The 15,321-nt window shown below is 59.9% G+C and overlaps 1 protein-coding gene across 1 annotated transcript; it reads right to left on the bottom strand.

The window, feature by feature from the left end:
* Positions 1–803: 803 nt before the first annotated feature.
* On the bottom strand, positions 804–11,509 carry LOC142859619 (uncharacterized; the record flags this gene model as incomplete). Its single annotated transcript, XM_075989832.1, is given in 13 exon segments — positions 804–1,593; positions 2,053–2,303; positions 6,209–6,579; positions 6,582–6,732; positions 6,734–6,856; positions 7,058–7,277; positions 7,279–7,445; positions 7,447–7,605; positions 7,608–7,929; positions 9,771–10,047; positions 10,050–10,544; positions 10,876–11,162; positions 11,385–11,509. Coding segments are annotated over 13 exon segments (3,738 nt in total), but the record flags the coding sequence as incomplete, so codon positions are not given.
* Between the last annotated feature and the right edge of the window lie 3,812 nt (positions 11,510–15,321).

Here is a 15,321-nt window from a genome sequence, read left to right as displayed (position 1 = left end):
GGTGGAGGTGGTGGTGGTGGAGGAGGTGGTGCTGCTGGTGGTGGTGATGGTGCTGGTGATGGTGGTGGTTGTCTTGGTGGTGGTGGAGAAGGTGGACGTGGTGGAGATGGTTGTAGTGGAGGAGGTAGAGTTGGAGTTGGTGGTGGTGGTTGATGTTGTGGTGGTGGTGGTGGTGGTGAAGGTGGTGGTGGCGGTGGAGGTGGTGGTGGAGGTGGATCGAGGTGGCGGTGGCATATGTGGTGGTGGTGGTGGTGGTGGTGGTGGTAGTGGAGGTGGAGTTGGTGGTGGTGGAGGTGGTTGTGGTGGAGTTGGTGTTGGTGGAGGTGGTGGAGGTGGTGTTGGAGGTGAGTTGGAGGAGGTGGGGGGGTGGTTTTGGAGATGGTGGTGTTGGTAGAGGGGGTAGTGATGGAGGTTGTTGTCTTGGAGGTGGTGGAGGTGGAGGTGGAAGAGGTGGAGGTGGAGTGTGTGTTGGTGGAAGTGGAGGTGGAGATGTTGGTGGTAGCAGAGGTTGTGGATGTGGTGAATGTGGAGGTGGTGGAGGTGGTGGAGGTGGTGGTGGTGTTGGAGGTGGTTGTGGGTGTGTTGGTGGTGGTGGTTGAGGTTGTAGAGGTGGACATCCTGCTGGTGGTGGGGGTGGTGGAGATGGTGGAGGTGGTGGAGATGGTGATGGTGGAGGTGGTTGAGGTGGGGGTGGTGGTGGTGGTTGAGATGGTGTTGGTGGTGGTGGAGGTGGTGGTGGTGGAAGTGGTGGTGGTGGAGGTGATGGTGGTGGAGGTGGTGGTGATTGTTGTGATGGAGATGGGGGTGGTGGTGGAGGTGGTTGTGGCAGATGTGGGGGTCTTGGTGGTGGAGGTGGGCGTGGTGGTGGTGGAGGTGGAGTTGGTGGTGGTGTAGGTGGTGGTGGCGGTGGTGGAGGTGGTGGAGGCGGTGGAGGTGGAGGTGGTAGAGGTGCAGGTGAAGGTGCTGGAGGTGGTGGTTGTGGAGATGGTGGTGGTGGTGGAGGTGGTAGTGGTGGAGGTGGAGGAAGTGGAGGTGGAGGTTGTGGTGGTGGATGTGGAGGTGGAGGTGGTGGTGATAGCAGAGTTTGTGGAGGTGGTGTAGGTGGTGGTAATGGAGGTGGTAAATGTGGGTGGTGGTGGAGGTGCTGGTGGTGGTGTACGTGGTGGTGGTTTAGGTGGTGGATGTGGTGGTGGTGGTGGTGGAGGTGGTGGAGATGGTGGAGGTGGTGGAGATGATGGTAGTGGAGGAGGTAGAGGTGAAGGTGGTAGTGGTGGTGGAGGTGGAGGTTGTGGAGGTGATGGTGGTTGTGGTAGAGGTGGTGGTGGCAGAGGTGGTGGTGGTGGAGTGGAGGTGGTGGAGGTGGTGGTGGTGGAGTTAGAGGTGGTGGTGGCAGAGGTGGTGGTTTTGGAGGTGGACGTTGTAGAGGTGCAGGTGGTGGTGGAAGTGTTGGTTTTAGTGGAGGTGGTGGAGGTGGTGCTGGGGGAGGTAGTGGTGGTGGTGGTGGAGGTGGAGGTGGTGGAGGTAGTGGTGGAGGTGGTGGTGGTGGAGGTGGTGCTGGTGGTGGTGGTAATGGTGCTGGTGGTGGTGGTGGTTTTGTTGGTGGTGGTGGAGATGGTGGAGGTGGTGGAGATGGTGGTGGTGGAGGAGGTAGAGGTGGAGGTGGTGGTGGAGGTGGTGGTGCTGGTGGTGGTGAAGGTGGTGGTGGCGGTGGATGTGGTGGTGGAGGTGGATCAAGGTGGCGGTGCCGGAGGAGGTGGTGCTGGTGGTTGTGGTGCTGGTGGTGGTGGTGGTATTGGTAGTGGAGGTGGAGTTGGTGGTGGTGAGGTGGTGGTGGGGCAGTTGGTGTTTGTGGAGGTGGTGGAGGTGGTGTTGGAGGTGAGTTGGAGGTGGTGGAGGTGGTGGTTTTGGAGATGGTGGTGGTGGTAGAGGTGGTAGTGTTGGAGGTGGTGGTGGTGGAGGTGGTGGAGGTGATGGTGGTGTTGGAGGTGGTTGTGGGTTTGTTCGTGGTGGTGTTGGAATGTGGTAGAGTTGGAGGTGGTGGTTCCAGTGAAGGTGGTGGTGGTGAAGGTGGTGGTGGTGGTGGGGTTGTTGGAGATGGTGGAGGTCGTGGTGGAGGTGGTGGTGGTGGAGGTGGTGGTGTTGGTTGTGGTGCTGGTGGTTGTATTGGTGGAGATGGAAGTAGCGGTGGTAGAGGTGGTGGTGGTGGAGGTGGTAGAGGTGGAGGTGGTGGTGCTGGTGGAGGTGGTGGTGGTGTAGGTGGTGGTGGTGCTTGGGGTGGTGGAAATGGTGGAGTTGGTGGAGGTCTTGGTGTTGGAGGTGGTAGAGTTGGAGGTGGTGTTGGTCGTGGAATGGTGTCGGTGGTGGTGGAGGTGGTGGTGGTCGAGTTGGTGGTGGTGGTGGTAGAGGAAGTGGAGGTGGAGGGTGTGGTGTTGGAGGTGGAGGTGGTGGTGGTAGCAGAGTTGTGGAGGTGGTGTAGGTGGTGGTAATGGAGGTGGTAAGGGTGGGTGGTGGTGGTGGTGGAGATGGTGGATGTGGTGGATATGGTGGTAGTGGAGAAGGTAGAGTTGAAGGTGGTGGTGGTTTTGGAGGTGGATGTGGTGGAGGTGGTGCTGGTAGTGGTAGAGGTGGTGGTGGCAGAGTTGGTTGGAGAGGTGGTGGAGGTGGTGGTAGTGGTTGAGCTGGTGGTATTGGAGGTGGTTGTGGGGGTGGTGGTGATGGTGGTGGTGGTGGTGCTGGTGCTGGTGCTGGTGGAGACGGTGGAGGTGGTGGAGATGGTGGTAGTGGAGGCGGTAGAGGTGAAAGTGGTGGGGTGGTGGAGCTGGAGTTGTTGGAGGTGGTGGTGGTAGAGGTGGTGGTGGCAGAGGTGGTTGTGGTGGAGGTGGACGTGGTAGAGGTGGACATGGTGGTGTAGGTGTTGGTGGTAGTGGATTTGGTGGAGGTGGTGCTGGGGGAGGTAGTGGTGGTGGTGGTGGAGGTGGAGGTGGTGGAGGTAGTGGTGGAGGTGGAGGTGGAGGTGGTAGAGGTCGAGGTGATGGTGGAGGTGGTAGTGGTGGTGGTTGTGGATGTGTTGGTGGTAGTGTAGGTGGTGGAGGTGTTGTTGGGGGAGGTAGTGGTGGTGGTGGTGGAGGTGGAGGTGGTGGAGGTGGTGGTGGAGGTGGTATTGGTGGAGGTGGTGGAGGTGGTGGTGGAGGTGGTGGTGGTGGTGGTGGTAGAGGTGTTGGTGGCAGAGGTGGTGGTAGTGGTGGTGGTGGTATAGGTTGTGGAGGTGGTGGTGGTGTTGGTGGTGGTGGTGGGGGAGGAGAGGTGGTGGAGGTGGTGGTAGTGGTGGAGGTGGTGGTGGTGGAGGTGGGTGTGGTGGTGGAGGTGGTGGTGTTGGTGGTGGTGATGGTGCTGGTGGTGGTGGAGGTTGTGTTGTTGGTGGAGATGATGGAGGTGGTGGAGGTAGAGGTGGTAGTGGTGGTGGTGTTGGAGGTGGTGGTGGTGGTGGTGGTGGTGAAGGTTGTGGTGGCGGTGGAAGTGGTGGTAGAGGTGGATCGATGTGGCGGTGGCGGAGGAGGAGGTGGTGGTGGTGGTGGTGGTATTGGAGGTGGAGTTGGTGGTGGTGGACGTGGTTTTGGTGGAGTTGGTGTTGGTGGAGGTGGTGGAGGTGGTGTTGGAGGTGAGGTGAAGGTGGTGGAGGTGGTCGTCTTGGAGATGGTGGTAGTGGTAGAGGTGGTAGTGGTGGATGTCGAGGAGGCGGAGGTGGAGGAGGTGGAGGAGGAATGTGTGGTGGTGGAGGTGGAGGTGTTGGTGGTAGCAGAGGTTGTGGATGTGGTGGATGTGGAGTTGGTGGAGTTGGTGGAGGTGATAGAGGTGGAGGTGGTGGTGCTGCTGGAGGCGGTGTTGGTGGAGGTGGTGGTGGTTGGGGTGGTGTTGGAGATGGTGGAGTTGGTGAAGATGGTGATGGTAGAGGTGGAGGTGGTGGTGGTGGTGGAGATGGTGTTGGTGGTTGTGGAGGTGGTGGTGGTGGAGATGGTAGTGGTGGTGGTGGTTGTGGTGGTGGAGATGGGGGTGGTTGTGGAGGTGGTGGTGGCGGATGTGGGGGTGGTTGTGGTTTAGGTGGTGTTGGTGGTGGTCGTGGTGGAGGTGGAGTTGGTGGTGGTGGAGTTGGTGGTGGCGGTGGTGGAGGTGGCGGAGGCGGTGGAATTGGAGGAGGTAGAGGTGCAGGTGAAGGTGCTGGAGGTGGTGGTTGTGGAGATGGTAGTGGTGTTGGAGGTGGTGGTGGTGGATCTGGTGGTGGTGTAGGTGGAGGAAGTGGAGTTGGAGGGTGTGGTGGTGGAGGTGGAGGTGGTGGTGGTAGCATAGTTTGTGGAGGTGGTGTCGGTGGTGGTAATGGAGTTGGTAATGGTGGGTGGTGGTGGAGGTGGTGTCCGTGGTGGTGGTGGTTATGGTGGAGGTGTTGGTGTTTTTGTGGAGGTGGAGTTGGTGGTGGTGGAGGTGGTGGTGGCTGTGGTGAAGGTGGCAGAGGCGGTGGAGGTGGAGGTGGTGGAGGAGCTGGTGGTAGTGGTGGAGGTGATTGTGGTGGTGGAGATGGCGGTGGTGGTGGAGGTGATGGTGGTGGATGTGGGGGTGGTGGTGGAGGTGGTGGAGGTGTGGTGGTGGTGGTGGTGTTGTTGTTGTTGTTGGTGGTGGTGGTGGTGGTGTTCGACGAGGTAGAGGTGGAGGTGGTGGTGGTGGTGGATGTGGAGGTGGCGGAAGTGGTGGTGGTGGAGGTGGACGTGGTGGAGGTCGTTGTGGTGGATGTGGTAGTGGAGGTGGAGGTGGAGGTGGTAGATGTGGAGCTGGTGGTGGCGGTGTTGGTGGTGCTGGTGGAGGTGGTCGTGGTGGTGGAGGTGGTGGAGGTGGTGGAGGTGGTTGTTTGGGAGGTATTGGTGTTGGTCAAGGAGGTGGAGGTGGTGGAGGTAGTGGTGGTGGAGGTGGTATTGGTGGAGGTGGAGGTGGTGGAGGTGGTGGTGGTTGTGGTGGTGGTGGTGGTGGTGGTGGTAGCGGAGGTGGTGGTAGTGGTGGTGGAGGTGGAGGTGGTCGAGGTGTTGGTGGTGGTGGTGGTGTTGGAGGTGGTGGTGGTGGTGTAGGTAATGGTGGTGAACGTGGTGGTGGTGGAGGTGGTGCTGGTGGTGGTGGGAGAGGTGGTGGAGGTGGTCGTAGTGGTGGAGGTGATGTTGGTGGTGGTGGGGGTGGGGGTGATGGTGGTGGTGGTGGTGGTTGTGTTGGTGGTGGTGGAGATGGTGGAGGTGGTTGAGGTGGTGGTGGTGGTGTAAGTTGTGGTGGTTTGGGTGGTGGAGGTGGTGGTGGTCGTAGAGGTGGAGTAAGTGGAGGTGGCGGAGAAGCTGGACGTGCAGGTGGTAGAGGTGGAGGTGGTAGAAGTGGAGGTGGCGGAGGTGGTGGTGGTGGAGGTGGAGGTGGCAGATGTGGAGGCGGTGGAGCTGGAGGTTGTGGTGGTAGAGGTGGTGGAGGTGGAGTTGGAGGTGGTGGGGGGGTTGTGGTTGTCGTGGTGGAGGTGGTGGTGGTGGAGATGGTGGTGGTGGTGGAGGTTGTGGTGGTGGAAGTGGTGGAGGTGGAGGTAGAGTTGGAAGAGGTAGATTTGGAGGGGGTGGTGGTTGAGGTGGAGGTAGTGGTGGTAGCAGAGGTTGTGGAGGAGGTGGTGGAGATGAATGTGTTGGAGGTTTTGGAGTTGGTGGTGGTGGTGGAGGTGGTGGTGCTGGAGTTGTTGGTGGGAGTGGTGGTGATGATGGTGTTGGTGGTGGTTGTGGTGGTGGTGGAGGTGGTGATGGAGGAGGTAGAGGTGGAGGTGCTGGTAGTGGTGGAGGTCGTGCTGGTGGTGGAGGTGGTGGTGGTGGTGGTGGAGGTGGTGGTGGCGGAGCAGGAAGTGGTGATGGTGGAGGTGCTGGTGGCGGTGGAGGTGGTGGTGGAGTTGGATCGAGGTGGGGTGGCGGAGGAGTTGGTGGTTGTGGTGGTGGTGGTGGTGGTGGTAGGGAGGTGAGGTGGAGGTGGTGGAGATGGTGGTTTTGAAATGGTGTTGGTGTTGGAGGTGGTGGAGGTGGAGGTGGAGGAGGTGGAGGTGGAGTGTGTGTTGGTGGAAGTGGAGGTGGAGGTGGTGTTGGTAGCAGAGGTTATGGATCTTGTGGATGTGGAGGGCTGGAGGTGGTGGTGGTGGTAGAGCTCGTTGTGCGTGTGTTGGTAATGGGAGTTGAGGTTGTAGAGGTGGAGGTGGTCGTGGTGGTGGAGGTGGTGGTGGTGGAGATGGTGGTTTTGGAAATGGTGTTGGTGGTGGAGGTGGTAGTGGTGGAGGTCGTGGTGGTGGTGGAGATGGTGTTGGTGGTGGTGGAGGTGGTGGTGGTGAGTTGGAGGTGGTTGTGGTGGTGGAGATGTTGGTGGTGGTGGAGTTGGTGGTGGCGGAGTTGGGGGTGGTGGAGGTGGTGGTGGTGGTGGTGGTGATAGAGGTGGTGGTGGCGGAGGTGGTGGTGGTGGAGGTGGAGGTGGGGGAGGTGGTGGTGCTGGAGGTGGTAGTGGAGGTGGAGGTCGTAGAGTTTGAGGTGGTGGAGGTTGTGGTGGTGGTGGTGGAGGTGGGGGTGGTGGTGGAGGTGGTGGAAGTGGTGGAGGTAGTGGAGGTGGTGGTGTTGTTATGGAGGTTGTGGTGGTGGAGATGGTGGTGTTGGGGTGTGGAGATGGTCGAGGTGGTGGAGATGTTGGTGGTGGAGGTGCTAGAGGTGGAGGTGGTGGTGGTGGTGGAGATGGTGTTGGTGGTGGTGGAGGTGGTTGTGGCTGAGTTGGGGGTGGTGGAGGTGGTGGTGGTGGTGGTGGTGGTGGTTGTGGTTGTGGTGGTGATGATAGACGTGGTGGTGGCGGAGGTGGTGGTGGTGGAGGTGGAGGTTGTGGAAATGGAGGTGGTGGTGGTGGTTTTGGGGGTTGTGGAGGTGGTGGTGTTGGTGGTGTTGGTGATGGAGGTGGTTGTGGTGGTGGAGGTGGTGGTGTCGGTTCTGGTGTTGGAGGAGGTGAAGGTGGCAGAGTTGGAGGTGGCGGAGGTGGAGGTGGTGGTGGTGGAGTTGGAGGTGGTTGCGGCGGAGTTGGGGGTGTTTGAGGTTGTGGTGGTGGTTGTGCTGGTGATGATAGAGGTGGTGGTGGCGGAGGTGGTGGTGGTGGAGGTGGAGGTGGTGGAGGTGGAGGTGGTGGTGGTGGTGGAGGTGGTGGTGGTGGTGGAGGTGGAGGTGGTGGTGGCGGAGGTGGAGGCGGCGGAGGTGAGGTGGTGGTGGTGGAGGTGGTAATGGAGGAGGTGTAGGTGCTGGAGTTGGAGGTGGTGGAGGTGCTCGTGGTTGTAAAGGTGGTGGTTGTGGTGTCAGGGGTGGAGGTGGAGGTCGTGGAGGTGGAGGTTGTGGATTTTGAGGTTCTAGAGGTGGTGGTGGTGGTGAAAGTGGTGGTGGTAGTGTAGGTGGTGGAGGTGGAGGTGGTAGTGGAGGTGGTGGAGGTGGTGGAGGTGGAGGTGGTGGATGTGGTGGAGATGCTGTTGGTGGTGAAGGTAGTGGTTGTTGTGTTGGTGGTGGTGGTGGAAGTGGTGGAGGTGGTAGAAGTGAGGTGGTGGAGGTGGAGGTGGTGGAGGTGGTGGGGGTGGAGGTGGTGGAGGTGGATGTTGTGGAGGTAGTGGTGGTGGTGAAGGTGGTCGTTGTGGTATAGGTGGTCGTGGTGGAGGTGCTGGAGATGGAGGTGGTGGTCGTGGTGGTGGTTGTGGTGGTGGTGGTGGTGGTGGTTGTGTTTGTGGTGGTGGAGATGGTGGTCGTGGTGGAGGTGGTGGAGGTGGAAGTGGTGGTGGGGATTGAGGTGGTGGTGGAGGTGGATATGCTGGTGGTGGAGGTGGCAGAAGGGGAGTTGGCGGTGGTGGAGGTGGTTGTGCCGGTGGTGGGGGTGGCGGAGGTGGTGGAGGTGGAGGTGGTAGAGGTGCAGGTGAAGATGGTGGTAAAGGTGGTGGTAATTTTGGTGCAGGTGGTGGTGGTGGTGGAGGTGGTGTTGGTGGCGGAGGTGGTGGTGGTGGAGGTGGACGTGGTGGAGGTGGTAGTGGTGGAGGTGGTAGTGGAGGTGGAGGTGGAGGTGGTGGAGGTGGTGGTTTTGGAGATTGTGGTGGTGGTAGAGGTGGTAGTGGTGGAGGTGGTGGTGGTGGTGGAGGTGGTGGAGGTGGAGGTGGAGGAGTTGGAGGTGGAGTGTGTGGTGGTGGAAGTGGAGGTGGAGGTGTTGTTGGTAGCAGAGTTTGTGGATGTGGTGGATGTGGAGGTGGTCGAGGTGGTGGAGTTGGTGGTGGTTGTGGAGGTGTTTGTGGGTGTGGTGGTGGTGGTGGTTTTCGTGGTGGATATGCGGCGGTGGTGGAGGTAGTGGTGGTGGAGGTAGGTGTGGTGGTGGTGGAGGTGGTGGTGGTGGTGGAGGTGGAGGTGGAGTTGTTGGTGGTGGGCGTGGTGGTGGCGGTGGTTGAGGTGTCGGAGGCGCTGGATGTGTAGGTGGTAGAGGTGCAGGTGAAGGTGCTGGAGGTGGTGGTTTTGGAGATGGTGGTGGTGGTGGAGGTGGTGGTTGAAGTGGTCCTGGTGGAGGTGGAGGAAATGGAGGTGGAGGATGTGGTGGTGGAGCTGGAGGTGGATGTGGTGGTGGTAGCAGAGTTCGTGGAGGTGGTTTAGGTGGAGGTAATGGAGGTGGTAAATGTGGTTGGTGGTGGAGGTGGTGTTGGTGGTGTAGGTTGTGGTGTTTTAGGTGGTTGAGGGGGTGGTGGTGGTAGAGGTGAAGGAAGTGGTGGTGGATTTGGCGAAGGTGAGGTGGAGGACGTGGAGGTGGTGGAAGTGGTGGAGGTGGAGGTGGTAGAAGTGGAGGTGGCGGAGGTGGTGGTGGTGGAGGTAGAGGTGGCAGAGGTGGAGGCGGTTGAGGTGGTGTAGGTAGAGGTTGTGGTGGTAGAAGTGTTGGATGTGGAGGTGGTGGTGGTCGTGGTGGAGGTGGCGGTGGTGGAGATGGTGGTGGTGGAGGTGGAAGTCGAGTTGGATGAGGTGGAGTTGGAGGGGGTGGTGGTTGAGGTGCTGCTGGTGGTGGTGCGAGGGTTGGTGCAAGATGTGGTAGTGGTGGAGGTGGTGGTTGTGGAGTTGGTGGTGGGGGTGCTGGTGATGGTGGTGGTGGTGATGTTTGTGGTGTTGTTGGTGGAGATGGTGGAGGTGGTGGAGATGGTGGTGTTGGAGGAGGTAGATGTGGAGGTGGTGGTGGTGGTTGAAGTGGTGTTGCTGGTGGAGGTGGTGGTGATGGTGGAGGTGGTGTTGGCGGAGGAGGAGGTGGTGGTCGTTGAGGTGCTGGTGGCAGTGGAGTTGATGGTGGAGGTGGATCGAGGTGGCATTGGCGGAGGAGCTGGTGTTTGTGGCGGTGGTGGTGGTGGTGGTGGTAGTGTAGGTGGAGTTGGTGGTGGTGGAGGTGGTGGAGGTGGAGTTGGTGTTGGTGGACGTGGTGGAGGTGGTGTTGGAGGTGAGTTCGAGGTGGTGGAGGTGGTGGTTTTGGAGATGGTAGTGGTTCTAGAGGTGGTAGTGGTGGAGGTGGTGGTGGCGGAGGTGGAGGTGGAGGGGGCGGTGGCAGAGGTGGTAGTGTTGGAGGCGGTTGAGGTTGAGGTGGTGGAAGTGGTGGTGGCGGAGGTGGAGGTGGCAGAGGTGGAGGTGCTGGAGGTGGTGGTGGTGTTAAAGGTGGTGGTGGTGGTGTAGGTGGTGGAGGTGTAGGTGGTGGACGTGGTGTAGGTGGAAGTGGTGGAAGTGGAGGTGGTGGAGGTGGAGGTGGAAATGGTGGTGGTGGTGAAGGTGGTGGACCTGGAAGTGGTGGTGGCAGAAGTGGAGGTGGCAGAGGTGGAGGAGGTGGAGGTGGTGGAAGTGGAGGTCTTGGAGGTGAAGATAGTGGAGGTAGAGGTGGTGGAGGTGGAGGTAGAGGTGGTGATGTTGGGGGTGGTGGTCGTGTTGAAGGTGGTGGTGGTGGAGATGGTGGTGGTGGTGGTGGAGGTGGTGGTGGTGGAGGTGGTGGAGGTGGAAATAGAGTTGGATGAGGTGCGGTTGGAGGGGGTGGTGGTTGAGGTGCAGGTAGTGGTGGTAGCAGAGGTGGTGGAGGTGTTGGTGGAGGTGAAGGTGTTGGAGGTATTGGAGGTAGTGGTGGTGGTGGAGGTGGTGGTGGTGGTGTAGGTAATGGTGGTGAAGTGGTGGTGGTGGAGTTGGTGCTGTTGGTGGTGGGCGAGGTGGTGGTGGTGGTCGTACTGGTGGAGGTTGTGGTGTTTGTGTTGGTGGTGGGTGTGGTGGTGTTGGTGGTGGTGGTGTTGGTGCTGGTGCTGGTGGTGGTGGTGGTGGAGATGGTGGAGGTGGTGGATATGTTGGTGGTGGACGAGGTAGAGGTGAAGGTGGCGGTGGTGTGGATGTGGAGATGGTGGAGGTGGTGGTGGTGGAGGTAGAGGTTGTGTGGAAGTGGTGGAGGTGGCGGAGGCGGTGGATGTGGAGTTGGTAGAGGTGCAGATGAAGGTGCTGTAGGTGGTGGTTTTGGAGATTGTGGTGGTGGTGAAGGTGGTAGTGGTGGATTTGGTAATGGTGGAGGTGGAGGAAGTGGAGGTGGAGGGTGTGGTTGTGGAGGTGGAGGTGGAGGTGATGGTGGTAGCAGAGTTTGTGGAGGTGGTGTAGGTGGAGGTAATGGAGGTGGTAAAATTGGTCGTGGTGGAGGTGGTGGTGGTGGTGTAGGTTGTGGTGTTGTTAGAGGTGGAGATAGTGGAGGTTGAGTTGGCGAAGGTGCAGGTGGTGGAGGTGGAGGTGGTGTATATGGAGTTGGCAGAGGTGCAGGTGGTGGAGGTGGTGGTGGAGCTGGTAGTGGTGGTGGCTGTGGAGGTTGTGGTGGAGGTGGCGGAGGTGATGGTGTTGGAGGTAAATATGATGGAGGTGGTGGTGGTGGAGGTGGTGTAGTTGGAAGTAGAGTTGGATGAGGTGGAGCCTGTGGCGGTGGTGGTTGAGGTGGAGGTAGTGGTGGTAGCAGAGGTGGTGGAGGTGTCGGTGGAGGTGAACGTGTTGGAGTTGTTGGAGGTGTTGGTGGTGGTGGAGGTGGTCGTGGTGGTGTAGGTAATGGTGGTGAAGGTGGTGTTGTTAGACGTGGTGCTGGTGGTGGTTGTGGAGTTGGTGGAAGTGGTGGTAGTGGTGGAGGTGGTGGTGGTGGAGTTGGTGGTGAGGGTGGTGGTGATGGTTGTGGTGGTAGTGGTTGTGGTGGCGGTGGTGGAGATGGTGGAGGTGGTGGAGATGGTGGTGGTGGAACAGGTAGAGGTGGAGGTGGTTGTGGTGGTGGTGGTATTGGTGGATGTGGTGGTGGTGGTGGAGGTGGACGTGGTGGTGGAGGTGGCAGAGGTGATGGTTTTGGAGGTCAATGTGGTGGAGGTAGTGGTGTTGGTGGAGTTAAGTGGAGGTGGCGGCGAAGGTGGTTGTGGTAGAGGTGGTGAGGGAGGTGGCATTGGCGGAGGTGTGGTGGTGGAGGTGGAGGTCGTGGAGGTGGTGGAGGTGGAGGTGGTCGTGGCAGAGATGGAGGTGGAGGTGGCGGTGGCGGAGGTGGTGGTGGTGGAGGTGGAGGTGGTGGAGTTTGAGGTGGTGGTGATATAGTTGGAAGTCGTGGTGGCGGAGGTAGAGGCGGCGGAGGTGAGGTGGTGGCGGTGGAGGTGGTATTGGAGGAGGTGGAGGTGCTGGAGTTGGAGGTGGTGGAGGTGCTGGTGGTTGTTAAGGTGGTAGTTGTGGTGTCAGTGGTGGAGGTGGTGGAGGTGGAGGTGGTGGATTTTGAGGTTCTAGAGGTGGTGGTGGTGGTGAAAGTGGTGGTGGTAGTGTAGGTGGTGGAGGTGGTGGAGGTGAGGTGGTGGAGTTGGAGGTGGTAGTGGAGGAGGTGGGGGTGGTGGAGGTGGTGGAGGTGCTGTTGGTGGTGAAGTTAGTGGTTGTTGTGTCGGTGGTGGTGGTGGAGGTGGTGGAGGTGGTAGAAGTGAGGTGGTGGAGGTGGAGGTGGTGGAGGTGGTGGGGGTGGAGGTGGTGGAGGTAAATGTTGTGGAGGTAGTGGTGGTAGTGAAGGTGGTCTTTGTGGTATAGGTGGTCGTGGTGGAGGTGCTGGAGTTGGAGGTGGTGGTCGTGGTGGTGGTTGTGGTGGTGGTGGTGGTAGTTGTGTTTGTGGTGGTGGAGATGGTGGTCGTGGTGGAGGTGGTGGAGGTGGAAGTGGTGGTGGGGATTGAGGTGGTGGTGGAGGTGGATGGATGTGGCGGTGGCATAGGTGGTGGTGGTGGTAGACGTGGATATGGTGGTGGTGGAGGTGGCAAAAGGGGAGTTGGTGGTGGTGGAGGTGGTTGTGCCAGTGGTGGAGGTGGCGGAGGTGGTGGAGGTGGAGGTGGTAGAGGTGCAGGTGAAGATGGTGGTAAAGGTGGTGGTAATTTTGGTGCAGTTTGTGGTGGTGGTGGAGGTGGTGGTGGTGGTGGAGGTGTTACTGGTGGAGGTATACGTGGTGGAAGTGGTAGTGGTGGAGGTGGTAGTGGAGGTGGAGGTGGAGGTGGTAGAGGTGGAGGTGGTGGAGGTGGTGGTTTTGGAGATGGTGGTGCTGGTAGAGGTGGTAGTGGTGGAGGTGTTGGTGGTGGTGGAGGTGGTGGAGGTGGTGGTGGGGGAGGTGGAGGTGGAGTGTGTGGTGGTGGAAGTGGAGGTGGAGGTGTTGGTGGTAGCAGAGTTTGTGGATGTGGTGGATGTGGAGGTGGTGGAGGTGGTGGAGTTGGTGGTGGTTGTCAGGTGTTTGTGGGTGTGTTGGTGGTGGTGGTTGTCGTGGTGGAGATGGGGTGGTGGTGGAGGTGTTGGTGGCGGCGGTAGGGGTGGTGGTGGTGGAGGTGGTGGTGGTGGTGGAGGTGGAGTTGTTGGTGGTGGGGGTGGTGGTGGCGGTGGTGGAGGTGGCGGAGGCGCTGGATGTGTAGGTGGTAGAGGTGCAGGTGAAGGTGCTGGAGGTGGTGGTTTTGGAGATGGTGGTGGTGGTGGAGGTGGTGGTTGAGGTGGTCCTGGTGGAGGTGGAGGAAGTGGAGGTGGAGGATGTGGTGGTGGAGCTGGAGGTGGATGTGGTGGTGGTAGCAGAGTTCGTGTAGGTGGTGTAGGTGGAGGTAATGGAGGTGGTAAAGGTGGGTGGTGGTGGAGGTGGTGTTGGTGGTGGAGGTTGTGGTGTTTTAGGTGGTGGAGGGTGTGGTGGTGGTAGAGGTGAAGGAAGTGGTGGTGGATTTGGCTCAGGTGAGGTGGTGGACGTGGAGGTGGTGGAGGTGGTGAAGGTGGAGGTGGTAGAAGTGGAGTTGGCGGAGGTGGTGGTGGTCGAGGTAGAGGTGGCAGAGGTGGAGGCGGTTGAGGTGGTGGAGGTAGAGGTTGTGGTGGTAGAAGTGGTGGATGTGGAGGTGGAGGTGGTAGTGGGTGGGGTGGTTGTGGTCGTGGAGGAGGTGGTGGTGGTGGAGATGGTGGTGTTGGTGCAGGTGGTGGTAGTGGAGGTGGAGTTGGTGGTGGTGGAGGTGGTGGAGGTGGAGTTCGTGTTGGTTGACGTGGTGGAGGTGGTGTTGGAGGTGAGGTCGAGGTGGTGGAGGTGGTGGTTTTGGAGATGGTAGTGGTTCTAGAGGTGGTAGTGGCTAGAGGTGGTGGTGGTGGAGGTGGTGGAGGCTGCGGTGGAGGAGGTGGAGGTGGAGTGTGTGGTGGTGGAAGTGGAGGTGGAGGTGGTGGTGGTAGCAGAGGTTGTGGATGTGGTGGATGTGGAGTTGGTGGAGGTTGTGGAGGTGGTGGTGGTGGTGGAGGTGGTTGTGGGTGTGTTGGTGGTGGTGGTGGAGGTGGTAGAGTTGGATGTGGTGGTGGTGGTGGAGTTGGTGGTGGGGCTGGTGGAGATGGTGGAGCTGGTGGAGATGGTGGTGGTGGATATGGTAAAGGTGGAGGTTGTGGTGGTGGTGGAGATGGTGTTGGTGGTTGTGGAGGGGGTGGTGGTGGAGGTGGTGGTGGTGGTAGTGGAGGTGTTTGTGATGATGCAGATGGTGGTGGTGGTGGAGGTGGTGGTGGCAGAGGTGGGTGTTGTGGTGGTGGAAGTGGTGGTGGTGGTGGTGGTGGAGGTGGAGGAAGTGGAGGTGGAGTGTGTCGTGGTGGAGGTGGAGGTAGAAGTGGTTGTGGTAGCAGAGTTTGTGGAGGTGGTGTAGGTGGAGGTAATGGAGGTGGTAAAGGTGGGTGGTGGTGGAGGTGGTGGTGGTGGTGTAGGTGGTGGTGGTTAAGGGGGTGGAGGTGGTGGTGTTGGGAGAGGTGGAGGAAGTGGAGGTGGAGTTGGCGGAGGTGCAGGTGGTCGAGGTGGTGGTGGTGGAGGTGTAGGTGGCAGAGGTGGAGGCGGTGGAGGTGGTAGAGGTAGAGGTGGTGGATGTGGAGGTGGAGGTGGTGGTGGTGGTGGTCGTGGTGGAGGTGGTGGTGGTGGAGATGGGGGTGGTGGTTGAAAGTGGAGATGGAAGTGGTGGTGGTTGCAGAGGTTGTGGATGTGGTGGAAGAGGAGGTGTTGCAGGTGGTGGTGGCTGTGGAGGTGGTTGTGGGTGTGTTGTTGGTGGTGGTGGAGGTGGTAGACGTGGAGGTGATTGTTGTTGTGGAGGTGGTGGTGGTGGAGGTGGTGGTGGTGGTGGGGGTGGTGGAGATGGTGGAGGTGGTGGGGATGGTGGTGGTGGAGATGGTAGACGTGGATGTTGTGGTGGTGGTTGAGATGGTGGTGGTGGTGGTATTGGTGGTGTAGGTGGTTGTGGTTGTGTAGATGGGTTGGTTGTGGAGGTGGTGGTGACGGATGTGGGGGGGGTGGTGGTGAATGTGGTGGTGGTGGTGGTGGGAGAGGTGGAGGAAGTGGAGGTGGAGTTTGCAAAGGTGCAGGTGGTTTAGGTGGTGGTGGTGGAGGTGTAGGTGGCAGAGTTGGAGGCGGTGGAGGTGGTAGAGGTAGAGGTGGTGGTGGTGGAGATGGTGGATGTGGTGGAGATGGTGGTGGTGGAGGTGGTAGAGTTGGAGGTGGTGGAGGTGGTAGAGTTGGAGGTGGTGGTGGTGGTGGAGGTGGTTGTGGGTGTGCTTGTGGTGGTGGTGGTGGAGGTGATGGAGGTGGTGGTGGCGAAGGAGGAGGTGGTGGTGGTGAAGTTGCTGGTGGCGGTGGAGGTGGTGGTAGAGGTGGATCAAGGTGGCGGTGGCGGAGGAGGTGGTGGTGGATGTCGTGGTGGTGCTGGTGGTGGTCGTGGTGGTGGTGGTGGTAGTGGAGGTGGAGTTGGTGGTGGTGGAG

The sequence above is a fragment of the Microtus pennsylvanicus genome, chromosome 11, assembly GCF_037038515.1.
Source record: "Microtus pennsylvanicus isolate mMicPen1 chromosome 11, mMicPen1.hap1, whole genome shotgun sequence".
In the NCBI taxonomy this organism is placed as follows: Eukaryota; Metazoa; Chordata; class Mammalia; order Rodentia; family Cricetidae; genus Microtus; species Microtus pennsylvanicus.
The sequence above is the reverse complement of the archived record's forward strand: the minus strand, read 5'-3'. Positions and strand labels throughout refer to the sequence as shown.